Source organism: Hemicordylus capensis, chromosome 1, assembly GCF_027244095.1.
Source record: "Hemicordylus capensis ecotype Gifberg chromosome 1, rHemCap1.1.pri, whole genome shotgun sequence".
Classification (NCBI taxonomy): Eukaryota; Metazoa; Chordata; class Lepidosauria; order Squamata; family Cordylidae; genus Hemicordylus; species Hemicordylus capensis.
Window position 1 is genome coordinate 188,101,956 of NC_069657.1, and position 26,721 is coordinate 188,128,676.

General features: G+C 41.3%; 1 protein-coding gene and 1 long non-coding RNA gene across 16 annotated transcripts in view; one reads left to right on the forward strand and one right to left on the reverse strand.

Annotated features, from left to right (window-relative positions):
• Nucleotides 1–26,721, forward strand: part of LOC128329558 (uncharacterized) — a 59,409-nt gene that overhangs the window by 12,489 nt on the left and 20,199 nt on the right. For 5 of the 7 annotated variants that reach the window (XR_008309700.1, XR_008309705.1, XR_008309699.1 and 2 more), the window contains exon 3: nucleotides 9,025–9,101. This is a non-coding gene — a long non-coding RNA (uncharacterized LOC128329558). Of the gene's footprint in view, nucleotides 1–7,618; nucleotides 7,809–9,024; nucleotides 9,102–13,745; nucleotides 15,137–26,721 lie in introns of those variants that run through there. The other 2 variants (XR_008309706.1, XR_008309703.1) reach the window with 2 other exon arrangements.
• Nucleotides 4,891–26,721, reverse strand: part of RBMS1 (RNA binding motif single stranded interacting protein 1) — a 198,629-nt gene continuing 176,798 nt past the window's right edge. For 3 of the 9 annotated variants that reach the window (XM_053260969.1, XM_053260946.1, XM_053260906.1), the window contains exons 7-14: nucleotides 20,021–20,136; nucleotides 18,940–18,989; nucleotides 18,765–18,858; nucleotides 15,056–15,106; nucleotides 13,048–13,224; nucleotides 12,044–12,124; nucleotides 8,999–9,083; nucleotides 4,891–7,445 (exon numbers count right to left, since the gene is read on the reverse strand). In XM_053260969.1, coding sequence (XP_053116944.1) covers nucleotides 9,006–9,083; nucleotides 12,044–12,124; nucleotides 13,048–13,224; nucleotides 15,056–15,106; nucleotides 18,765–18,858; nucleotides 18,940–18,989; nucleotides 20,021–20,136 — 647 coding nt within the window. In that variant the 3' untranslated portion in view covers nucleotides 4,891–7,445; nucleotides 8,999–9,005. Of the gene's footprint in view, nucleotides 7,446–7,990; nucleotides 8,153–8,998; nucleotides 9,084–12,043; nucleotides 12,125–13,047; nucleotides 13,225–15,055; nucleotides 15,107–18,764; nucleotides 18,859–18,939; nucleotides 18,990–20,020; nucleotides 20,137–26,721 lie in introns of all 9 variants that reach the window. The other 6 variants (XM_053260958.1, XM_053260937.1, XM_053260955.1 and 3 more) reach the window with 4 other exon arrangements.

Sequence of the window (26,721 nt, forward strand, 5' to 3'; positions counted from 1 at the left end):
CTCCAACATCAACTCCATGTCCAAGTCTCTCAGCTCCTTTAGGAATGCCATTTGGCAGTGGAATGATAGGTACGATCAGTGAGACCCGGTTTTTGCAGGTGAGTGGGGAGAGCAGGCTAAGCCCGCTCTCCCTGCACACGAGCAGGGAGGGAGCCCTGGGCTGCCAGATCGGCCGCCTACACGATTGCCGGCTCCGTGATGGAGCTGGCGGGGGCTGGGGGGAACAGGAGCCTATCGCCCCCCGGAAGCTCCAGCATGCCCTGCACAAGTGTGCAGGGCATGCTGGTGAGACCCCTGGAGCAGAGAGACAGCTTTTCGCATCCCCTCTGGGGGTCTCCTTGTGAGTAGCCATGGCGCGGAGCCGCACCGTGGCTACTCATGATAAAAAAACTGCGTTCCGCAAACCCGGTTTTAGGGGCGGGCTACTTAGGCGGGTTAACTGCCTGGGAGCCGAGCCCAGTGGCTCCCATGATCTGGTAAAATTGGGCTAGGCTCTCCTAGCCCAATTTTGCCTGATCATGAGAATAGCCCCCTAGTCTATCCTTAGTCCTAAAACGTAAGCACACACATTCAATAAAGGCTGATGCCCTGACAGGGAACCTAGTAAGGGAGATATTATTCATATAGACCACAGCCACACCACCTCCCTGCCCACATCCTCTCACCTGCTCCACAAGAGTACCCCATAAAGAGCAGCCAGGACCAAACTGGGCCACTAGTGTTCCCCAACCAATTCTCTGTAATGCATACCAGGTCGGCACCCTTAAATGATGGATGGTTTCCAGTTTGCTCACCACAGACCTGGTGAGGTTCTGTGGGTGGTTGGAACTGTTCCCCAAGGTCCAAGAACTAACAGGACAGCTAGAAAGGGGAACAGCCATTAGGTTTCTGATTTCCCTTCCCCTGCAATGACCTGCTTATCTGCAAATGCCAATTCTTCTTCCATTTCCCACCACCACTGGAAGAGCGGCCCCCAACCTGGTCTCTCCATCTCCAAATGAGCCTAGACACATCCTGTACCAGTTCCAGCCTAAAACTTAAATGCTGACAGTGGACCCTTATGTAAATTCGCATAGCATAATCTGTGGAATATGCTCCCTGCTGAAATAAGAGCATCTCCTTTTCTGTTTTCAGGAAGACCCTCAAGACTTTCCTGTTCTCTCAAGCCTTTAATTAGAATTAATTTTAATAATTTGTTTTAATAACTGTTTTATGCTTTGTTTTTATTTGTTTTATGCTACTGTTTTAATTGTTCGGTGTATTTTAATCCACGCTGATTTTTAAATATTTTAAATTTTGTACACTGCCTAGAGATGTACATATCAGGCGGTATAAAAATATGATAAATAAATAATCTGCCCCCAAAGTAAAAGGTAAAACACTATATAGGAACTACACTTCTAACAACAGTTTCCAAATGCATATTACAGATATACAAATACAAAGGTCTTGCCTTGGTGAAGATTAATCAAATGAAGTTGCCCTCTAGTGGCTGATGAATGCGGAGCCTTTCAAGCCCAATCCCTTTTGGAGAAGAGGAGACTGTATTTGTTTCTTCCCTGCTCTGTCCCTGAAATAGCTCAGTGGGAAAATACTACACTGCTAGGAAGATGAAGAGACTTCTGGGATATGCAGCCCCTTTTGAGAGAGCCTTTTGAGAAGAGAGTTTTTACATTTGCCCTCCAATCCTCGTATTTATGTTTAGGAATCCATAGCACTTGCATAAAGGATCTCTCTTTGTGTGTCCTAGTGCTGGTCACATGACTACCATCTGGAATCAATAAGATTCACATGCACTGGCTGAAAGACAGGCAACGGAGTGTTCTTTTTGTCCTGAACTGTTTTCCCAGAGATAACTGGAGGATTATTTCATCGGCAAAATATTTTCAGGAAGGGAATTGACTGGAACTGATCAGAAGCTTCTCCCCCCACAACCTTTTAAACTCATAATAACCTGCCCTCAACAGTCCCTGAATTTCTAAAGTACCTTAAGAATGCAAGTTAAATCATTTGCCTATGGTTCCGGTTTCCAATGTCAGAAAAACCCTCATCTTACCTTCTGCTCCCTCTGTGGCTACCAGGCAGCCATAAGTGGCTCATCTCTTATTCTTATAGCCTCATCACAGGGGCGTCTGTGACCGATTTCCAATTAGAGGGGCAAGGCTCCAGAAAGAGCACTTCTTTTGACCAGTACAAGCATAAGAACCCCCCTGATGGATCAGACCAAAGGTCCATCGAATCCAGAATTCTGCTTCCCACACTAACCATCCATATGTATCTGTAAAGCCCACTGTAGTCCATGAAGGCAATAACCCTTCCTGGGATGGTCTCCATTGTAGCTCTTCTTCCTCCTGCTTACAATTGTTTGTATCGCTCTCTCTGCCTTTTAAAAGGCAAAGGGCAGGACAGACTGGAAGTGAGGTGTGGACTTACCCACATTTCCTTTTGCTGTGTTCTCTGTTCTCTTTCTTCCAAGGAATGGCCAAGTGACTGCACAGGAATGAGTGGCAGTGGCACTACAGCTGGTGGGAAGCGGTGGCTGCTTTCCGCTGGTAGTTGGTGGGGTAGGCAGCCAGAGGTGGTGTGCCAGCGGCTCATCTTCAGTCTCCGCCAATCTACCCATTCCCCCCAGGACAGGCACCTCACCTGTTTGCTTAGTAGGCTGACCTTGTTCTGGAGCACACTTGCCATTTGCTTGGGGAATCTGCCCTGTCTCCGAGTGATCAGTGTGCATAGCAGAACGTGTCTCATAACAGGTTTGTGACTCCTGAAGTTTGTGACAGGCTGCTTGGAGAGGTAAGGCCTTCCACTTGTTTGGATCCTTGCCCAACATGGCTGCAAGGAGGTTATTGGGGAGCTGGCCTAAGGACATCACTGAGGGAAGGCAAGATGCCACCTTGTTTGAAGGACAAGGTGGTTAGACCCCTTCTTAAGAAGCCCACTCTGGATTCCCTGGTGATGGATAATGATAGGCCAGTCTCTAACCTCCCATGGATGGGTAAGATTATTGAGAGCATGGTGGCTGACCAGCTTCAAATGGTCTTGGAGGAAACTGATTATCTAGACCCATTTCAAACTGGCTTTAGGGTGGGCTATGTGGTTGAGGCCTGATAGATGACCTTCACCAGGGAATCGACAGATGGAGTGTGACTCTGCTGGTTCTTTTGGATCTTTCAGTGGCTTTCAGTACCATCAACCATGGTATCCTTCTGGTTCACCTGAGGGACTTGGGGACAGGAAGCACTGTTTTACAGAAGTTCCACTCCTATGTCACATGTAGATTTCAAATGGTGGCACTTGCTGACAGTGGCTTTTCTAAATGGAAGCTACTATCTGGAATCCCTTCAGAGCTTCATTCTGTCACCAATGCTTTTTAACATCTACATGAAACTGCTGGGTGAAATCATCAGGGGATTTGGTGCAGGGTGTTATAAATATTTTTCCTTGTCATCAGTATCATGAAATGTATTTCCCCTTAAATGCCTGCCTACAGGCAGTAATGAGCTGGATGTGCGATAATAAACTGAATTGAATCCAAAGAAGATGGAAATTCAGTGCTCATTGTTGGGGGTAGCAATCTATAAGATGGGATAGAACTTCTTGATCTGGATGAGGTTACACTCCCCCAGAAAGAACAGGTTCATAGCTTGGGAGTGCTCTTGGTCCTGAGTCTCACCCTGGTGCCTCAGGTTGTAGCCAGGAGCACTTTTTATCAGCTGCGATTGACCAAACTCCACCCGTTCCTTGAGAAGAATGACTTGAAAACAGTACGACATCAGCTGATAACCTCCAGGTTGGACTACTGCAATGCGCTCTATGTAGGACTGCCTTTGTATGTAGTTCGGAAACTTCAGTTAGTTCAAAATTCGGCAGCCAGATTGGTCTCTGGGGTTTACCAGAGAGAACACATTATGCCTGTTCTTAAACAGTTGCACTGGCGGCTGATACATTTCCGGCCAACGTACAAAACATTTATTATTACCTTTAAAGCCAGTTAGGGTTACGTTTGGATTACCTGAGAGACTGCCCCCTCTACAAGATCCTCACCACACATTAAGATAATCAGGAGGGGTCTTTGGGTGCCACCCGGCATCCTAGGATTGGGCCTTCTCAGTTGTCACTCCTAGGTTGTGGAACATGCTCCCCTTGGGTATGAGAAGATTATCTTCCTTGGAGGCCTTCAGGAGAGCCTTCAAGACCGATATTTTTAGCCTGGCTTTTAATATCTAGTTTTAATTTCAATTTCAATCTGCTTTAAATGTTTGATTTTAATTGTTTTATTATGTGTTTTTGATTTTAATGTAAACAGCCCTGAGCCACTTTAGGAAGGGGTGGTGTATAAAATCAAATAAATTTTTTTAAAAAAATTGCACAAGGGATTTTGGCCTGGGAAAGAACGCCTCTCATACCTGGCCAATGTAGCCCATCTTTTCATGTCTTTTAAAAAAGACATGAAAAGCTTACATTAAAATAAGAAGGGAACGCTGTTTATTCTGGAAGACAGTATCAGCCAGAGCTAAGTTCATGCTACTAGTGCTAAATTTATGTGGCTTAATGACATTGGTAGGCTTGGATTTACTGGACACTGAAAGCAAAATGACTATTTATGCCAAATGGTCAGTTGTTTTTGTTATTTATTAATTATTATTTATTTATTAGATTTATATACTACCCTTCCAAAATGGCTCAGGGCGGTTCACAGTTGTTTTTGTTGTCACTGAAGTACATTTATTTTTAATCAGAAAAATACACCAGTTTAGAAAATTAATATCCATTTCAATAAAGCATCAGCAAACCTACTCAAGACAAATGTAATTTCTGAGAACGCTTACGTTCAGCTATAAACTGCATGATTCCCTCTGCTCTAAAAAAAGAAAAGAAAAAGTCATCTTTCATTTTTTGATCTTTTTTATTCAAAAGTTTTCAAAAGAAACAAAACAGAAAAAGCTAACAATCTAATCAAATTTACAGTTCAAAAATGTCTTTTGGCATTTAACAACAATTCCTAGGAAACAAAATGACAGAGTTATCTTGAACCGGACAAATAAGTTACCACTGGCAAGGTTGTGGCACTAGTAAAACAAAAATAAAAAATTAACTCTCTTGATCATATAGATATCTCTATGAAAATCTTTTTTTTTTCAATCTGTACAAAAGGTCTTTCTTCATAAATTATTTTTTTTATAATTTAATGGCTGTCTACTATGTGATGTTTAAGTAACTGATTATTTCTTTATGTACAGAGGTTACATTTTGCAAATCTTACCCAGATGAGTATGGCACTTAGTTCAGACTTTTCAAGCAGCATCTATTCCCTCCCAATAATCCAATGTTCAGCTAATTGAAACAAATTTCAAGTAGCAAATACCTTCTTTCCCAGGTTTGGAAATATGCCAGCAATAGGGAATGTGCTGCACAAAGTCTGAACTTTGACAAAGCAGTAAAATTCCAGGGAGCATAGAACCAATAATACCACAACTTTTTTTTCTTTAAAAAACAAAAATAAAAAAACACACATTTCTTATGACTATGTAATTCACTAGAATCTACACTTCTCAGAGCAGCATTGACTTTTGAAACTATGAAATGTCACTGACATCTGTACTTGAATACTCACATAAAGTTTAAAAACTAAAAATAAAAACGTGAAAAGAAAGAATTGCTTAGGCCTAGCTCCTGAGCCAGGATGATTTGGTCTGTGGAAACAGGGAGGGCCAGCAACCTGTCCCATTACAAAAGGAAAGAAGTCTTGAGGTAGATAACTGATCATATACAGCTGACCAGACAAGTACACAGTTTTGGAAGACAACTTAATTTACCATTTGATTTAATACACATGCGATCATAATAAAACGAGCTTTAATAGCAGTGAGTTTATTATCTAATATGTAAAAAGTACAAATAACAGTGTATTTGTGAAATCAGGAATTTCATAGTTTCAAAATTTTATTTCTTTCTTTACACTTAACACTTGTAGTGATGATGTAAAGCGTGGCACTGCTTGGATCCAAGTCTTCCTTCATGCTTTAGTTTTGTGTCCATACATCAATTAAAAATTATAAAACCTAAATGCAAATGTACAAAAAAAGGCACATTCTTCTAACCGCAAACTGGTCCGGCAAAAAAATAAAGAGTACAGAAGACGTAACTGCTGAGACAAATCAGAATTATTGGTTACTGGCTCTTTGTTCTTTGGTAAAGTTACCTTTAAAAAGTGCCAAGTTTTTATTTACCTAATATAGAGAGCGAGTACCCAATCTAGTATATCTTCTACTTACATCTCAGCTTATGTTTGAAAAAAGTCTTTTAGCTTTTGCTTTTGCTGTAAAAGCAAATGCTTCTATTTTGCTAGGTCTCGGCACAGCATCATTCTAAAGCACTATCATTACTAGAAAGGAAGGACAGAAACATTCTGCAGATTTCCCCAACCCCAAACTCCCCACAAACCTAAAACTAGAACATCAATTAGCTTCTGGAAAAAGGCAAAAAGATTTTTACATTGCATCATACAGCAGAGTTCCTAACTAGCAGAGGAAAACTATCGGCATAAGGCCTTACAAACAATGTATCCTATTAAAATTTCCCCAGTCAGAAAATGTGTTTCACACAAAACATTTCCCTATCCCCAATCTTGCATTTCACAACCTTACATTATTATGTGAGAGAAAAAAATCATTAAAAACACCTACTACACATTTTTAAAAAGCCAGATTTTTTTCAGCAATTTTAATTGACTACCTCTTAAAAGCCCTATCCTGCTGTTTTACAAGGCATAATAGACCAGCTTATTTGGTCAAAAGCATTCTACACCATTAGTATGGACTACGTACTGAAACAGCTACAGCATTAAAAGAGTTAAGGCAAATTGGAATTGATAGAAAAAGGATAAGACACTTCACACTACCTTAAAAGAAAGGGAAAGAAAAAACCTCAGAAAGCTATGAAAACAGACACTACAACTGCAACACTGCACTATAGCGACACTCACACGGCAAGCACAGAACATCGGCACGGATGTTTTTTACTAGTTTAAACTTCAAAAAACAAAACAAAAAACCTTATACAATAATAAAAAAAATTAAAGCAAAATAAAAATAAAACCAAGAGACGGATTCTGTCATGCACATGAATATGTCTCCATTGCAATCTGTGCATGGCCATATTTATTTTTTTGCGTCATAACACTTGATAAAAAATTTATTATTAAAATAAACCTGTTCAAAGGGGAAAAACAGCTATTAGGATGAATTTAAGGTTTTTTTTTCTTTTTCTTTATGCACCTTATAGAACTTATAGCAAAAATAGTTTCAGTTGATTTCATTATAAATAACGTTTTCAAGAACCTGTGCAAAACTGTCAATAATTTCTAAAGCACAATTGATCAGTAAAATCCATGATTGTTTCAGCCTTTGCATCCTTCTCTAGGCAAGGTCAACATCACATATCTGAAAGACAGAGAAAAGAAGCATCACTCAGTTGTACTTGCCTCATTATTTATATCTATCCTGTGTAAATAATCTAACTCTGGTAAATTCTTAACCTGTAAATTTAGAAACAAAAACATGCAAATACATTCTCTGATCAAGATAACGTGATTGAAGTATGGTTCCTTTGTTAGATCAGGAACTGCATACCCAGAAGGATGCTGTTCTTCTGGTTCTCAGAGGTTAATCAAGCATACGAGGTGGAGCCACATGTATCTGCGAGTAGATGGTGAAGACTGAATCCAGGCCCTTCTTTTTCACATTTCCACCTCTTCACTGAAGACCATATTGTCACAAGACAGATCATTGTATTGGGACCATAAAGTTAGTCATCTCTTTACTTTGCCTTTTTTTTTAACACTGAGCTTTCCACTCTCAATTTTTAAATACACCATCTGCTGCTTTAGTTATTTGTATTTACAAGTTGTCAGTTTGCTACGGTTTTATCAAATTACCAATTCACACAGATCCAAAAGGACGTCCCAACCACCACCTACTTCCATTACCTGATGACCATGTAGCCCTATTATCAGAAGATTCCTGGGGCACAATTTGCTTCTCAAAAGTTCACACTGATCTCCCCCCAGCAGGGCACATATTTAACCTGGCTGCTATCCATTTCAGTTCTGCCTGCTGCTCACTCGCCTGGCACCAATCAGACTCATTAGCTATACAAATAGTAATGATTGTGGTTGAGAGACAATGTATATTCTCTTAGGAATAAAACTTGGTGGCCTTAACTGAAACGTAAAAGATACAAAATATGGTGTTTATGTTGTTACATATAAACTGTTAAGAAAAGATTATTGGGCTCCACAATCTGTACTTATGATACCTTCAAACAATTTCACTTTAAAAAGATACAATATTGTAAACTGCCGTGCAAGCTGAAAGAGTATCTGCTTAGCATCTAGAATTGAACAATAAAATGGAATTGTGACATGCCTGTTGATTTTCTCCCAAATACCCTGGTTATAAAATATGGCATGACATTCTCAAAAATGGCAACTAGCCATTAGAAAATAATGGCTGCCACCATGCATTGCTAAGTTAGCAGGCATTATATAAAATTGCCATACTAAAACATTTTTACTTTTGTTGTTCCTAGAATCTGGAAGAAGCCATGAAGCAATCTGATGCCAATTCTTAATGTTTTTAAACAGGGAAACTGAGGTTAATATTTGTCAGTTTAGATTAGTTTCATAGGCACTGGCTTCCTTTCCCTGCTGCCATTTTCAAGGAGCGCTAGGGTTTCTTATGGAATTTTAACCACCAATGGGTGATAATTGGTAGAAGCCAATTTGGACAAATTACTGGCATTAAAAAACACAGTCATTTTACTAAATATGACATCAATGGAATGTGTTTGCAGATTCTTACTTTGTCACACAGATTATTCACACTAAGTTCAAATTAAATGAGGGAGGGAGGGAGATGGTCTCTTATGTAGTATCTGAATACACTCTATATGAAGAGTTTGTTCTACAAAATATTTTCAAGGAAATGTACTTCACCTCACAATTACTTGTTTTGCTGATAGGTATATGGAGAATGATCACTGGACGTCTCTACTGTAACTTGCTGCTGACCACTAGCTTCCTGTAAGAGAAAAAAACAGTAAGTACAAGATGTGATTCCAACTAGTTCTTCAAACTTTAAAGAAAGTTGTGTTGTATTCTAACTAGTAATCTTTTATGTTTTGTTGTTGAGAAGGTTGTCCCAAAGGGGATCCTGTAGAGTGTGCGGGGTGGAGTCAGAAAGGGAAAGGGAGGAGAAGGAGAAGATGGAGTTGTTTCTGGATAAACTTTTAGTTAAATCTACATAAGATTTCTTTGTGTCTATGAGGGAAGCAGCTATAAAATAGTGTGGTGCTTCACTGTTCTTAGGCCAAACGAAAATGGTTAAGTATTGTACTTTCCTGAATAGAAGAGGACTCTGAATTTAAGACGACCCCCTTAAAAAGCAGAGGTTAAATATAGGTTATACTGCATTTCCTCAAAAGGAACAGGACTTTGAATTTAAGATGACATCCCGATTTCTAATATCAAAAAACCTGGAGGGAAAAACTAGTCTTGGATTCAGGTAAAAACAGTATATATTCAATGACACTATAAGTGTTACAGTATAAGAACATAACATAACCTCTCTCCTGCTGTTGTTCCCCTGCAACTGGTATTTAGAAGCATCTTGCCTCTGAGACTGGAGGAGGCCTATACTCCTCAGACTAGTAGCCATTGATAGACTTGTCCTCCATGAATTTATAACACAACTTTATTTGTTAGCTGCCCCACAACACCTTTATTTGTTAGCTGCCGCATTTAAAATTGTTATCTGGGCAGCTCACAACAGAAGATTAAAAGATACAATAAAAACATATAACACATCACATCTACATGAAACCGCTGGGAAAGATCATCAGGAGATTTGGTGCAGGGTGCTATCAGTATGCTGATGACACCCAAATCTATTTCTCCATGTCAGCATCATTGGGAGAGGGCATAACCTCCCTAAATGCCTGCCTGGAGTCGGTGATGGGCTGGATGAGTGATAACAAACAGACTGAATCCAGATAAGATGGAGGTACTCATTGTGCAGGGTCAAAACTTGGAAGATGGCTTTGATCTGCCTGTTCTGGATGGGGTCACACTTCCCCGGAAGGAACAGGTATGCAATCTGGGGTGCTTCTGGATCCAAGCCTCTCCCTGGTATCTCAGGTTGAGGCAGTGACCAGAAGTGCCTTCTATCAGATTCGGCTGATAAACCAGCTGTGTCCATTTTTTGAGATAAACAACCTCAGAACAGTGGTACAACTGCTGGTAACAGCCAGACTGGATTACTGCAATGCGTTTTATGTGGGGCTGCCTGGAAACTACAGTCCAGAAACTACAGTCTGGAAACTACAGCTGGTCCAGAATACGGCAGTCAGTTGGTCTATGGGTCATCTCAGAGAGACCATATTACTTCCATATTGAAAGAGCTACACTGGCTGCCTATATGTTTCTGGGAAAAATACAAGGCGCTGGTTATAACCTATAAAGCCCTAAATGGCTTGGGCCCTGGGCATTTAAAAGAACATTGTCTTCGTCACGAACCCCTCCGCCCATTGAGATCATTAGGAGAGACCATCCATCTGCAGTTGCTACCGGCTCGTCCGGTGGCTACTCGGGGACAGGCCTTCTCTGCTGCTGCCCCGAGGCTTTGGAATGTGCTCCCTGCTGAAATAAGAGCCTCCCTATCTCTGACCACTTTTTAAAAAGTCTTTACAGATGCACCTTTTCACCCAGGCTTTATGGTTTAATAGTTTTATGGTTTAATAGTTTTAATACCATTTTAAAATATTATTTTAAAAATTTTAAAATTAAATCATAACAGACAAGCCTTTCTTACAGCCAAATAGGCTGGTGGCTGTCATCACAACTTGTGGCAGAGAATTCCATAGGTTAATAATGCATTGTGTGTAAAAGTACTTCCTTTTGTCAGTGCTAAATTTCTTGGCAATCAGTTTCATGGGATGACCCCCTGGTTCTAGTGTTATGCGAGAGGGAGGGGAAAAAATTCTCTCTCTCCACACCATGCATTATTTTATAGACCTCTATCATGTTGCCCCTCGGTCATCTTTTTTCTAAACTATAAAGCCCCAGGTGGTGTTGCCTTACCTCGTAAGGAAGGTGCCCTAGACCCCTGATCATCCTGGTTGCTCTCTTCTACACCTTCTCCAGTTATATAATGTCCTTTTAAAGATATGGTGACCAGAACTGTACACTGTACTCCAGTCCTATGGTACGCCACACCATAGATTTGTATAAGGGCATTATTATATTAGCAGTTGTATTTCAATCACCCTCCTAATGATTCCAAGCATGGAATTGGCTCCTTTCACAGCTGCTGCACATCTTGTCAACACTTTTAATGAGCTGTCCACCACAACCCCAAGAACTCTCTCCCAGTCAGATGACAGCTCAGACCCTATCAGCAGCATAGACATGAAGTTGGGTTTTTTTGTCCCAATATGCATCACTTTACACTTGCTAACACTGAACTGCATCTGCAATTTTGTTGCCCACTCCCCCAGTTTGGAGAAATCTTTTTGGAGCTTTTCGCAATCTCTTTTGGCTTTCACCACCCTAAATAGTTTGGTGTCATCTGCAAATTTGGCCATCTCACTGCTTACCCCAACTTCTAAATCATTTATGAATAAGTTAAAAATAACTGGTCCCAGTACAGATCCCTGGGAGACCCCACTTCTTACTTACTTTCATTTAGAAGGAACTGATGGAACTGTCCATTTATACCTATCCTCTGTTTCCTGTTCTTCAACCAGTTATCAATCCACACATGAACCTTTCCTCTTAACCCTTGACTGCTAAGTTTTCACAAGAGTCTTTGATGATGAACTTTATTGAAAGCTTTCTGAAAGTCTTTTTGAACTGCTATAATCACAGATATAGCAGTGATATTTTAAGCAAGTTAAGTTTACTGAAAGGCTATATTTACTGAAAACTGTTCACGATTATAGAAATAAATATATAGAACACTCTCCTTCCCATAAATGCACCTACCTCAACAGGAACAGCTGCTGTCTGAACATGTGCGTACTGGGGTATATAGGCTCCTTGCATAGCTGTTGTGGCGGGCATATACTACAAGAAAGACAGATAATGCAGTCAGCAAAATGAAACTAATATAAGTCACGGAGGGTTGGATCTGGAGAAACATAAAGGGAAGGCAGATTGTTACTATACTGTTCCACAAATGTTTGTCTTAGGAGCTTGCACCAGAGCATCAGCCAAGGATGTAACAATCAGGGTCTCCTCATGCTTCAGCAAGAGGCCGTGCATGTTCTAGCAGAAGTGGAAGAACAGCTTTGGATTTAGCTCCACTTTTCCTGTGCAACAGTGCAGGCATGAGGTGTAGAACAGGACTTTCATGAGCAGAGAGGCCTTGCGCATGTGGAGGGGTACCTTTGGAGCCAATCCAAAGTATTCAAAACATACTGCAGTCCAGACAGGCACTCTTAATACTGATAATCAAATCAGTTTTGTTTTTTGTTGTGGTTGTTTTTAATATTTTTGGTCAAGTATTACTATGAACCAAAGGACTGGCTTTCTCAAGTTCCCAGAGCTAGAAATAAAATGGTTTATATTCCCCTTACTTATTTCACCTCTAAATGCTAGTTCTTCTCCTCAGCTCAATGAAAAGCAGATCATGGGATGATTCAGGCCCTGGTTCAGAAATACACAGTAGTGACTGTCCACATGTTGCTCTACATGCATATATGTGTTCACTTAAACCACTTAATAAATTGTTAGCACTGTCAGCTTTAATAGTTGATCATATATTTTGGAGAGATGGGGGACTTTCATCTAACCAATCACTCTTTAATGTGATAGATGTGAACAGCAGCAATGTTTCCCCTTCCAAAAATCTGAAATTGCAATCAACAACTTAAAAGTGGAAGGGATTTGCTGATTTCTAATAAATGCATTGTTTAATAACTGAGCAAACACAACACACAAGATGGAATACTTTGAAGTGAATAAGACATATATGTAAAGATAAATACTTTGTAAACTTTGTTGGCTCTTTCTGATGGGTTATTAGGGTTCTTTAAATTGGAATAGCAACATACTGTTCCAGTACTGCCCAATGAAAGATGACTCATCTGCTGTGTCAGTGGACTTATCATTGATGCAGGCTGCAACGACATGGTGTGTTCCATGGAAGGAGTTAATACAGCACCCTGTAAGAGTGAAAGAAAAATGTTGACAGCCAAGATTTACACACACCCTCTTGGTTGACACTTCCCCATATGGGCTCTTTAGGCAGAGGTACTTGCAGGTGAAACTCTTCCTTGATGGCAAAATGTTGTGGGGTGTGTGTGTGTGTGTGTAGTTTGTCCAATGTGGGCAGTAAAACAGACTTGTGCACACACACACAAAAAACTGCACCAAAACTGCTTTGGAGACTTGGATAGTAGTCAATTCACTTCACTGCTTTAGTTGCACATTGCACTTCACTTCAACCCACTTTGGAGGTGAAGATTTTCCCATTGACAATACTGGGAAATCACTAAATGTAATTGTTTGTAAGGCAGACCAAGATAAAAACTACAGAGATGTTAGTCATTTCTGAGGGCATAATGTCTGCCAAATTTCAGATAAACATGTGCAGGAATGTCTATGTGGAGAAACTTCAAAGTTTGAGGTCTCCTCCCCCAACTTTTGATGCCAAAAATGAAAAATTCTAACCATTTCTTGGCAGCACTGGATACAATTTTCAGAGAGCACAGTCCATCTGAGGAGTTGAAGACTGCCAAATTTCAAATAATCTCAACCGGACTTTTTGTGAACAGTCACTTTCAAGTTGGATCTCTGGAAAAGGTATCTGTTGACTTGCCATGCCTATGCGGTTTTAATTTAAGGGCAATTTGCATGAACATGACAAGAAATGTAGAGGCAGAATTGTACCAAGGTATATGAAAGACTGGTGCAAGAATTAAAAACTGTACCATATTTGAACCAAAGATGCCATTTTGAGACTTTAAAAAATAGTTTCCCTTCTCAGTTGCAACAAAGTCAAGGAAGTGCACAAACTAAGCTACTAGAGCCGAGTAATTAGGATAGAAGGAGATATAGGTAGGATATCTTTGTGCAGTACCAGACAACCAGTAGTTTACGATGCTGCATTCACACTCTCATTCAGTCACTTCTGATCAGAGGGATGCTTTGCTCAAGTGTTCAGAGAAGATTAACTGCACTCTTTGCCAGAAACTTTAAGTTATAAGATGGACCACAGGCGGGCACTAGTCAGTCAATTGACCAGGGCTGAGGGACTACACTGAACTAACTGAGGCAGACAATGGTAGACTGGGCATTAAGGCAGACAGATGTGGGCAGGAGTATCAGATGCATCAATGTACATCCAGAATTATAATCACTAAGGTCCATTAGATCATCCTGGTTTTGTTTGCAAGCAAGTGGGGAAAGAAAGGAACAATCACACCTTTTACCAGGTACAGGTAACTGATCACAGATGAGGCACTGTACTGAAACAAAGTGTACTACCAAGATGGAAATAAATGAAGTATTGTGATTAGAAGGGAAAGGGAAAGGAGAGGCAGATCAACCAATTGCAGGACACTTTAAACAGCTGCAAGCCTGGGAAGTCATTCCCTCATTGGTTATCTAGACACTTCAGTTCACCCCCTCATCTTCCTCAGCATTTTTCATATATAAAAGATCATTCCCTCTCCCTACTCTCCCCGACAGGTGTGGGGGGGGAATCAAACCAAGCTGCGGGGGAAATCCCACATCCGAAGCAGTGAAGCCAATCCATAGTGGGATTGAATCTTCTGAAGTTTTTCTTTCCTTCAATCCACTTCGAATGGCTTCTACTTGGGATCCAGTTTCAAGCCAAGCTGTAAAAATCACCCCACTGTGGATCTGGCAAAAATGCTCAGTTCTACATTAAGAACTATCAGATAAAAACCAATGCAATACAAATCAGAACAAATAAGAATATTGGCCCCAGATTAATCCTAAAATGACATAGGAGAAAGCATGAAAACTTACAGGATGCTGCATTATATATGGTTGAGGCTGCATCCATGAAGGACTTTGCACCTAAACAATAAAAAGTTTGTTTTTAAAACATGAATCTTAACAACTGTAATGTATATTTTTTTGACAATTTGAAAGAATCACATTTTGATTTTGAACCAGATTCGCAGTAGCCTCCCTATTTGGAAGCAGACATGAATCCCAGGGCATGAACCTTTCTGTAGAAGGCACATTTGCATCCGGTGAATGATGGCTTTTTTTTTTTTTAAAGTGCAGTTCTTTCAAATGGCCATTTGAAATAGGTGATAATTTCTTCAGAAGCTCTGAGGCTGTGGTGAGGGGGAACAGAGGAATGTTTCACACATAGGAAAATGGGAATGAAAGGGCTCATCAGTTTGATTTTCGTTTTTACTCAGCATGAACTTAACTAAATGATCAACAAACCTAATCTGACATCACAAAGACAGCAAGAGTACAGGATATGATCTTTTCTGTGTGCTTTTCTCAGACAGCAAGAAAAGGGAGTGGTTCTGCTAAGTGGTAACATCTGTTTCCTCTTCTCAGACTGATGGAGATTTACATTATCAGAGACTGTTTGAGCCCTGGTAGGATGCCCAACTTTGATGGCAGGTTAACTTTAGAAGATTCCATAAATATGCACAACAGCTATTCTGCTTTTATTCAGAGGGGAACTCTGCCTCAAAGGAAGAGTCAGTCCTGCTGTTCCTACAGGAGATGGTTGCGAGATGCATGGAACTGAGGGGGGAACTCTGTTTCAGTTCCACCAAACAATAGTTGAGGATTTCATAAAATACTGTTTCACAATGAAGAGTAAACTGCTGCCTTTTGTCTTCCTTTGTCCTAATAACTACCAAGTACTTAAATTTCCTGTTCAAGCAGCTATTATGAGAAGGACAAACTGAAAAGTTCAATGTTGTTTTGAATTTCGTAGATTTGGACTGGATAGTGACTGGGGCAGAGATGCACCATGCAACAATTCCCTTCACTCACTGAAAAACACACACACACACACACACACACACACACACACACACACACACACACTCAATGCAACAGGTTGCATGGAGGGGATGGGACAAAAGGGGAGACTCCCCTTTGTCCACACCCTTCATTTGTTATTAAACAGGCACTCTCCTCTCTCTCACATGCTCATGGGACTTCTCATTCCCTTATCTGGCTGCTGTTTCTGCCATACTATCACAAACCACGAGTTTGTGGATGGCGGGGTGGGGTGGGGCGGGGTGGGGTGGGGTGGGGTGGGGTGGGAGGTCCTGTTTGCCAGCTCAATGTAGCTGATGTTCAGGAGACCCATCAGCTGAGGAGAGATCTTCTTTAACTTCATGGACCTATTTCTTGGGAGACCCATTGACATGCAGCAGCTGCCACAGATCTCCCAAGAACAGGTTCAAGGAAGACCTGCCACTTCTTGAGCCAGAAGAGCTACAGGGGTTTGGGTTAGACTGAAGGAAAGCAAGCAACAGGTTGCATGGTGAACTTCAACCCAATTGATGCCTGAGACTGAATAGGGACAGTTGCTCTCCCCTGCCTTACTGGCTTCCTTGGCTCACATCCTCCATTACTATTGCTATAGCAGCTTGGGAGGAAATGCCTCCTCTCCTCTAGAAAGAGAGGAATAAGGCTTTTACTGGGCACTTTCCCCTAAGTAGCACTGGATAAGATTCCAGGTGGAAAGACAGAAAGTGGGAAATAATTGTTGGTGAATCAGGGAATAAATTTGAGTCCTCCTTTTGGGTGGTTCATGGAAACTGGCAAGCAAGAGGACTCTGGGGAAGTTTTTAATGCATCCCAAAAATTATCTGGCTGTGGTGCAGCCACCCCAGGGTCCTCCTGACTGTCAATGACAACCACAATACTGCTATCCTCATGTCATGGCTTAGACTTTACTCAGACGAGTCAGAGGAGGAACGGGAGGATTTGCCTGCTAGTGAGGGCTCAGAGGCACAGCAACAGGATTTGGCAGGGAGAACAGACTCTGGAGCTGAGGAATCGGAACAGCTGCCAGACATGAATCCTGATCAGGAGCAGGCTGATCAGGAGGAGGCTGGGATTTCACCTGTCTTGAGAAGACATCTCAAGAGGAAAGCTCAGTGGGAGACACGCAGGTGCAGGAGATCACAAGAGAGGAAGCAGAAGTGCTGACTCAGGGAAGCCTGATTGGCTGCTGGTTCTCTTGAGCCATATATCAAGCAGTCTGTGATTCCCACCGATGCTGTTAGCAACTTTCGCTGACCATGTTGTATTTTGAATTTTCAACATCTCTGAGTTCCAGTTTGCCCTTGTTCTGTTCTTTCTTGCTCTGTGTTCTTGTTCCATTAATTCCTTGCTCTGGTGTCCTTTGTTCTTTTTCATTCCTTGCTCTGTTGCTTTCTTTTCAGTTATTACTCAGTTATTGTTAGAGGGGGGTACCTAGTTCAGTTCAGGGGACTGATTCATTGATTCATTTACTATTTTGTTTGTGAGCCTTTCCTTTTCCTTTGTGCAGCTTTGCTGCTACTTTCTGTTAACTCAAAGGGGAGTACTGAAGGGGGTTGTAAATCCTGTTGGGTTAGCTGAGCTAACAGATTTACAACACCTCAGTACCAGGATCAGTTGGACACTAATGCTTATCCTCAGAACAAGAGGATCCTGTATTGGCTAAGTGAAAGTGAGCAAAGCTCCCCTTAGCTAGGATAATTCAAGTCTGGCAGGCCTAGTGTGAGTGTCTCTACTTCCTCCCCTGCTACAGAGCATGTTCCTGGTGGCACAAAGAGCATGTGAATGTTCAATCCCTGCCTACAGAGAACCCCTGTTCTCAAATTCATTCTGACACATAACTTTAGAAATATAGAACCAGAGACCAATGACAACTTTGGCAGTGAGGGGAATAAAGCAGAGCAAGGAGGGTGGTTTTTTTGTGGGTTTCTTTCCTTTCCCTTCCTATTCCCCCCTGCCCATTAATTCCTCATCCAGTGGACAATGCAGTCCTAGGGAGACCATCACAGCATCTCAAGGTTCCTCATCAGTCATTGCTATGGGTTTGAGGCTGAGGTATGTGGGCAATGAGTTTATTCCTCTTCCCCTGGTATGAAGCTTGGGGCACAGAATATAAACACTTCTTTCAGTCTCAAATTCATAGTATTGTCTTGTGTTGAGCTGAAAAAAAACAACTTGCAGGCCACAATTTGGGTTACACAGTCATCCAAATTTCAGAACCATCAGCTGAGGTCTGGCCTCTGCAGGGCTCCCAGCAGTCAAGATTCTTTCTGGAACCATGTGGGAAACACACACATGCAACACTTGACCTGTGGCAGCTATGGGAGTTTTATGACACTGAGGAAGTTTGGCGTAATAAGCAAAGCTATTTTCCAGGGATGCTTATCTGCCATAACTTATTTTCTCACTATGGAACCTTTGATAAAAGCATCAGAGAAAATCCAGGGTTCCGTGGAACACAGTATAACTTTGCCTTAGAAAAAAAATTAAGCATCACCATCACTTTTATTTCACCATTATCCACTCATTTTGTGTGCTACATGAAATCAAGGACACATCAAAAGCAAGCTCCTTTGTGCAATTTATGCTACAGCATAGTGAAATCTGGTACTGTCCTATATACCGTACATATAGAATAGCCATAGACACAAATAAATTGCCCTTGTATGTATTATATCATTTATCCTACTAAACTTGATATACAGACCTGGTATGTAGAAACTGGAGATGCAATATATGGTGTAATAGATGTCTGAGTGATCATTCTGTTGGTTGCAATACTGTATGGTGAAGGATAAAATCTAGAAAAATACAAACACCTCTATTAATTCCTTAAAGAGGTCTCAGAGAAATTAGTATATTTATTATCTGCTTTTACATACCCATTTTGTAAAGCAGCTGTAGTTGGATCATAAGTAAGTGTCATCCCAGTCTTGAAGGGAGGAAGAAAATACATATCAGCGGAGAGACTGACTAGCACCCCAAAGCAAAACATTTAGCACCAGCCCATCTGTCTGCAATAGTCATAGTTTCTGCATTGCCAGCATAGCCTTATGCTTTGTGAAATTTTCCTGGCACAAATGATATGTAATACATGATCTGTTTAGGGGTTCCTTATTAAAAACTGTGGCCCCAATCCAGAGACTCCTTGCATGTATATGGAACTGCTGTTTATATATTCACTGCAATGTCAAGGACAGTTCTTCACACACTTTCCCCTGCTCCAAAAATTGCACTGCCTAGGAAAACTGTTCCCATTGATTGCTATGCAAGCATGCTGGAGTATGTGCCAAATCCTGGATTAGTATATATATTTTATTTAGTGATTCTGAGAAAGTGTCAATAGAGAAAAATAATTGTTTCCCAATAATAATCATATTGACTCAAATTAGAAAGAGATCTAGCACACACAGAAGTGTATATGGAAATGTGTGCAATAGTAGAGCCAAACAGTTAAGTTACACATCTTCTGTCATGCATTACAAATGCTGGCCAACATTCTGCACAGTTATGGCATCTGGAAGCCACCACGAATGACACACACATAAAAGGTAGCCACTAGGCTCTTGTGAATCTTCTTAAAACAGTGCATAGGTGCTTGCTTCACTCTATTTCCATTGTTTCCAATGGAAGCAGTGTGACAGAAGTGTCTGCACACTGTTTTAAAGAGATTCCCAATAACCCTGGACTGCCTTTTAATGTGCAGCAGCCCTGGCGGCTTCCTAATACTGAGATTAGACTGCACAGAATGTTGGCCACTGCAAGAATATATTTTGTTTATATTTTAAAGTATGAAATATTAACACTTTTTAATATGCATTTAAATATGTAACAAATTAGCACAAAGAGTAAAAACTTATTTCATAATATATGGAATGCGATATATTTCAATATGCAATATGTTGATGTATATTTTGTACATCCACACATTCAGAGACACTAAAAGTTGAAAGGAGGACTTACAAGTCTCACCTCGCCTTCTCTGTGCCATGCTCTTCCATTCTGAATATATTTGTTCTGATTTTGTCTCTTTTTTTGTCCTCCATCTGCAAACTTACACAACAAAGGTTCTGCAGGAGCTTAAAAAAATAATTAGGATTAGTCTACAGAATAGTCTTTGGAATTTCAAAATAGAGTACATTTTAAAAATTGCTGCCAATCAAAATATACTACTGCACTCTTACTTAACATGCTTTCAGAAGTTATTTGACTTGGAAACCACAATGTTTTCATATGATTGATACCCAGCATTCCAATTTGCTATATTTCACATTTTTGCCGAATTTCGAACCCAATATTCAATACAAGTAAATAAAGTCCATAGGGATTAGATTGCAGCTTGCCTCTCTCCTTTTGATGTCAAATGTGCTTTAAATTACTTATGGAGGAAAGGTCTATCAATGGCTACTAGTCGGAGGGCTATAGGCCACCTCCAGCCTCAAAGGCAGGATGCCTCTGAGTACCAGTTGCAGGGGAGTAACAGCAGGAGAGAGGGCATGCCCTCAACTCCTGCCTGTGGGCTCCCCAGAGGCATCTGGTGGGCCACTGTGTGAAGCAGGATGCTGGACTAGATGGGCCTTGGGCCTGATCCAGAAGGGCTGTGCTTATGTACTTCTTACTTTTCTATCCTGCACAGTGTTAATATCAATGCAAAACATATCCTTAAAGTTTACCATGGAACAGTGTTTTGGTGGGTTTTTGTTCTGTTTTTTAAGCCATTCATACCCACAAGGACTTCCGCCTTCATTTCAGTCAAGGGCCAGGTCCACTGTGGCTGAAGGATGTACATACAAAACTGCCACCTTTACAGAAGTGATTTGGGAACACTGATTGCACAGGAGCTCTATAGATGCATCAGAGCATATACAGAGCTCCAGACTGGGGCAGTGTTGCATCACTGTGATCTTACTGTCCAGCAATGAACTGGACAAGTGGATTTCACAGAAAGGGCTATCAAGTACTCTTCCTTCATCCTGCATTTCTGATTCTAGACACATTACAGATTGGCTCATGCAGACATGCTTATCAGTTGGATACCTGTGCACTTGAAGACTAGTAGTTGGTGAGACTCAATCTAATACTGTACCTGAGGCAATATGTCAATTAAAATATGGAAGTTCAGTTGTGTTAATTTTGTGATAGTTCATTCATGCATGAAAATCACTTGACATTTCAGTAATTACATGTGAAATACACAAGTGTGAAGCAACGTTTCACCTAAGAATGCCTGCTGCCCCAAGACCCTGGAATGTGCTCCCTGCTGAAATAAGAGCCTCACCATCTCTGACCATTTTTTAAAAGACACATTTATTCACCCAAGCTTTGTAACTAGACTCATGGTTTTAAATTGTTTTAAGGTTTTAATTTCTTAAAACGTTTCAGTTTGTTTTATTTTGCTGTAAACTGTGCAGAGAGGGAAGTCTGGGGCAAAACAACATTATAACACAGCACAACATATTTGGCAAAATAGCACAAATATTATGAACAAACAATTGCACTGAAATAAATGGGGCTTATTTCCCAACAGGTTTAGGATTGAGATGTCAGTCACTGAAGTGAAACTTAGACTTGTGTTGGAAGACTTAGGATGGCAGCCAAATGTGCTATTAGCAACAACTGGCCTAAGATGGTGATCACAGAAGTTATAAATGTATTGTGCCATGTTATGTAAGACACGAGGGAGCTCATTATCAGATACACATATTCACTGAATGTTATTTGCATAAGTACTTTGGCCTAGATTATGCACTTAAATTTTAAAATGAAAACAGCATATATTACTGCTATGACATACAGGGTATGTCCTGGCATGTATCTCATGTAATCCTTAGCAAACAAAATGTTGGAGAACTAATTCTGAGCTTTGCCATTTAAAACAGAAGGGCCAAGTTATGAGCAGAAGGCACTTGAACTCATTTCTGTGGTTCCCAAGTCTGTTCCCTTTCATAAACAAAAGCAGCTTTTGAAGAATGTGGATTCTGGTACCAGATTCCTTCATAAAAGGGTTGTCCAAGAGTAAACTACTTTGAAATCTATGTGGTTGTGTATGCAAATATGCTTTGTGCTACTGCTTTTTAACCCCATTAACCCCAAGATTTAGTTTTAACATCTTCTTTATATATATTTCTCTAAGGCATAAAAGTAAAGTGTGCTGTCAAGTCGATATCGACTCCTGGCACCCACAGAGCCCTGTGGTTTTCTTTGGTAGAATACAGGAGGAGTTTACCACTGCCTCCTCCCGCGCAGTAGGAGATGATGCCTTTCAGCATCTTCTTATATCACTGCTGCTCGATATGGTACCCGTGGGGATTCGAACCGGCAATCTTCTGCTTGTTAGTCAAGCATTTCCCCGCTGCACCACTTAAGCCGTACCTGTCACTAATCCCATGTGTGGCAGCTCTCGTGAGAAGCTGCCAGATAGCGACAGGGACAGGTGGGGTGGGAGGAAGAAAACGGTGGTGGCAGCAGCCGGCCAGTGGGCAGGAAAAAAATGGCGGCGAACAGCAGTGAACAGCTGGCCGGTGGGAGGGGGGAAGAAGGCAGTAATGGGCAGGAGGGAGTATAAAGGCGGTAGCGATGGGTGGGGGTGGGGGAGAGAAGGAAGAAGATAGCTGGTACAGGTGGGCAGGCAGAAGAAGGAAGAAGGCGGCCTGTACAGGTGGGTGGGGGGTAGAAGGAAAAAGGTGGCGGCGACAGGCGGGCGGGAGAAAAATGATGGTAACGGTGGGCTGGTGGGTGGGAATGGCGGTGGTAAACTAGAGGTGCAGATGCTCTGAGCCTGGCCCAGCTAGTTCAACATTATTATTTCAACATTCAGTTTTCCTACACAGGTATCATTTTACGTTCTGGATTGGTAAGAACAACTGTAATTACTACATCATTCTGTAGTACAGATACAGGAAAATACTTTTCTTTATTTAATCTGATTATAAGCCTATGACCACTGTGAATGTTGTCTTCATTATATAGAAATGCAATTCTGACTTGCTTAAGGCAAGCTACTAAACCTGAATTTCTAAGGTCCAAAGTGATCCTTGATTACCTTGATTCCCCCCCACCCGCCCAGTTGCACATACTTAGTACTTTAGTGTTAGATTTAGTATTAATTATATTTACATAATATAATTAATATAATTATTTATATAATTAACATACAACAAAAAAGTTCTCAAAACAGTTTATACAGGAAAAGTAATATGATGAATAGTACTTGACTTCCTAGCTACCTCAACACAACTGTAATTCTAATCTACTTCCTTCAGCATTGATTCAGTTTAAACAATAACTGGAGTCAAAATTAAGTGACAATAGAAGTACATTTCTTACTACTACTTAGTCTTGTGACTCTTTGATTCCTCCCAAGGGATTTGTTGGTTTTTTTAGTTGTCGCTACTACATGTAATGCCCAAGAAGATGGCAGGTGGTGTAAGGCAATCTTTCTGTAGAGGTGTTCATCAGAAAAATTCTAAACTTAAATTTTTTGAACTTAACACTGGCTTCCTTAGAAACCAGGACTGGCATGTAAGGGCTGTCGGGGTACTTTTCAAGAGTACTTAAAAGACCTGTGTGTCCAGAAGAAGGCAAAAGGAGAGCTTTTGGGCCATTACATCAGCTCCCACAGATACCGGTTTTTGCCTGTGAGCGATTCTGGGGTGCCCCTCCCCCCACCTTCCCTGCAGTACTGAAAAACATGTGTGCCCTGAGAGGAGGTGCCCAGACCTGGGACCTGTTATCCTTAGCTCCTGACCATCAATGGCCTGAGACAGTGCTGTTTTGGGAATTGTATGGAATGTGTGTGTTTATTTTCAACACTGTAAAACCACTTTGGGTGCCCTGATCAAGGCAAAAAGGCGGTATTAAAAATGAACTAAATAAATAATAAACTTAAATATATCATAAGACCTACCAGCTTAATCTCCTTAGGACTGTCTGCACAAGCATTTCCTGATCTATTTCATTAAGTGCAAGAGGCCCAGCTCCATTTTTCATCAACTTGCTTAACCCATTCTGTACTGATTACAAATTCTGCTGTTTCAGTCAAGCTGCACTATGACAGCATGCTTTCCTTAAACAGACATCCTTCTTCCCATACCTATTCATTGATGTTTTCTGGCTTCTCTGTTTAAACAATTCAGTTTAAACCATTAAAACCTTAATGTTTCCTAGCGCTGTTCTTTGGTGCAGCCAAAGTCGACTTTGGAACTCTGCAAAGGCAGCTGCTCCATATGTGCCTTTCCCCAGGTAGTTCTGTGCATGTCTGGCATGAGGGGGGTTCTTTTATGGAAGGCAGAACCCCATATTGCTTCACCAATGGCTGATGAAATAGATGGGATGCACACAGAACTGCGGGCAGGGAGTCCTGACAAATGCTTACTCCATAGAGCTTTATGGGAAGAAGCCTACCCCTCGTGTGCTCCCTGTGCAACTACCTTCCATGACCTGTGTTCTGTCCCAGGCATTGCAAGAGAAGTACAGGGCTTTGCTTCCTGCTGCAACTAAAAGTGTACTGTACAGGTAACCCTCATTATCCTCGGTCCCAGCACTCACAGTTTAGCATATCAGCAGTTGGGTCATAGGGACCCAGTTTCTTTATTAGCAGGGTGAAAATTGGGTTATTCTGCTACTCAAGAACTGTGGGCTATTCACAGTTCTTGAGTGACTGGAAATGATTTCTGTCATGATTTCCTGCCACCATTTTGTACTGCTGAGACATTTTGTGGCTTTTTTCTGCCAAAGACCACCACCAAAACCTTAAAAAAAGAAAGAAAAAAAAAGAACAGAAATTGCAAGATTTGGAAGTTTGGGGGGCATTGCTGGAGAGCTAGGTACTCTGCTTATTCTGCTCTGCCCACTTTTTCTTGTGATTTTCAGCACACTTCAATGTGCTTCGGAACCTAACCCGCCCCCCCCCCCATTCCCATCAAGGTCTCTTTATTGGCAGTTTCATTATCCACAGAAATAGGCGGGAACCGAACCTCTGGGAACAAAGAGGGTCCCCTGTACTGCGTGGGGAACAGCTGCCAACATGCAGTTGGTAAATGGGTGATTTGACTTTGGAAGCACAGCTACAGTACTTCCCATCCAACTCAAATGTGTTGCTTTGCCCAAGTTTTCTTCTGCACTTAGTATTATGCACAGTTCGGCTGCAGAGGGTTTATCTTCTCCATTATGTGCATTTATTTCTTATGCTTTATCCAGGGAAGAGTTGATAACGGAGAGCATACTTGACCCAGCACTTGCATCCTCTTAACCTGAAGTGAAGCAAAGCCCGCCTTTCTCACAAAACCAAAAAACAGAATAAAGCAAGACGACAGCATTTGGCCCTCTTTAAGCTGCCTTAAGTAACAGAACAAAGTGGGCTTAAGAGAGACATATGTACATATAAATATACACGAATAATGGACAGGAAAGTGAGAATAGAAAAAAATGTATTCTGTTGATGGTTTAAAGAAAATAGCAGAGAAAGGAACATTTTGAAAATGTAAAATGGAGAAAAGAATTTCTTTTTGATGATGCAGAGAATTTCTTTTTGATGATGCAGAGAAAGGCATCTAAGGCATGGTAAGCAACATTTTAGCTCATTTCCAGAGTGGACAGAATGAAGGCAGTGTTGGTGAAGCTTTAGCGTGCCCATTATATAGCTACATTAACCAGCATTTTGCTTATTCATCCTTTGATGCTACATAAAGAAAGGTGTTTTATCTCCAAGGACAAAGAACAGATGATGTTTCGAGAAGAAGCAACTGCTGGATAGAACATATTGCATGATAGTCACAGGAAATTGCACAAGCCTCCATCTGCAATGGCTATGTCAACCAACGAAAACCAGCCACTAAGACTGTTCTACGAGCTAAATCCCTGCAGGATTTAGCCTAGCTACAAAGAGAAAATGTATTTCATACGATTGTAATACTGTGTGATAAAGTAGGGATGTGCATGAACTGGTTTGGCACCTCCTCTGGGAAGTGCCAAATTGGCTCGGGTGCCCACAGCCGAACCAGTTTGGCAGGTGAAGGTTCCCTTAAAAAGCCGGTCTTTACCTGCTCTGCTGCTGCCCCGCCGCTTTTCTGGGCACAGCACTCACTCTACCAAAGACTGTGTGTGGCTATGGTGCTGTTCCTTGCAGTCTGCGTGCAGCGTCGGCACACACATAGATGTCACACATGCACAGTGGCCATCTGTGTGGTCAGCAACACCATGCTGACCATACAAATGGCTGTGGCACATGCGTGGCGGCCATATCATGCTGACACTGGATGCAGGCTGCAGGGAACAGTACTGCAGCTACATGTAGCCTTTGATAGAGTGAGTGCCATGCACAGAAAAGCAGCGGGGTGGCAGCAGAGCAGGTAAGGAGCTGCTTATCTGCTTTTTCAGGGAACTGCTCCCCTCCCTGTCTGTGCCTGAATGAGCCGTTCGTACAGATCCCTACAGTAAAGTGCACATTTGAGTTGTATTCTACAGCCTCATGGAATTCAATAGAACTATCCCTAGAAATGAATGAGAAGCATTTTTGAATATAGTACAGTACAATAAATTATGTATATACCATTTTTCAATGTGGTTTGCATTTAAAAAAAGAAAATGGTTTCCTGTCCCCAAAGGGCTCACATCCTAAAAATAAACACAAGGTAGACACCAGCCACAGCCACTGGAGGGACACT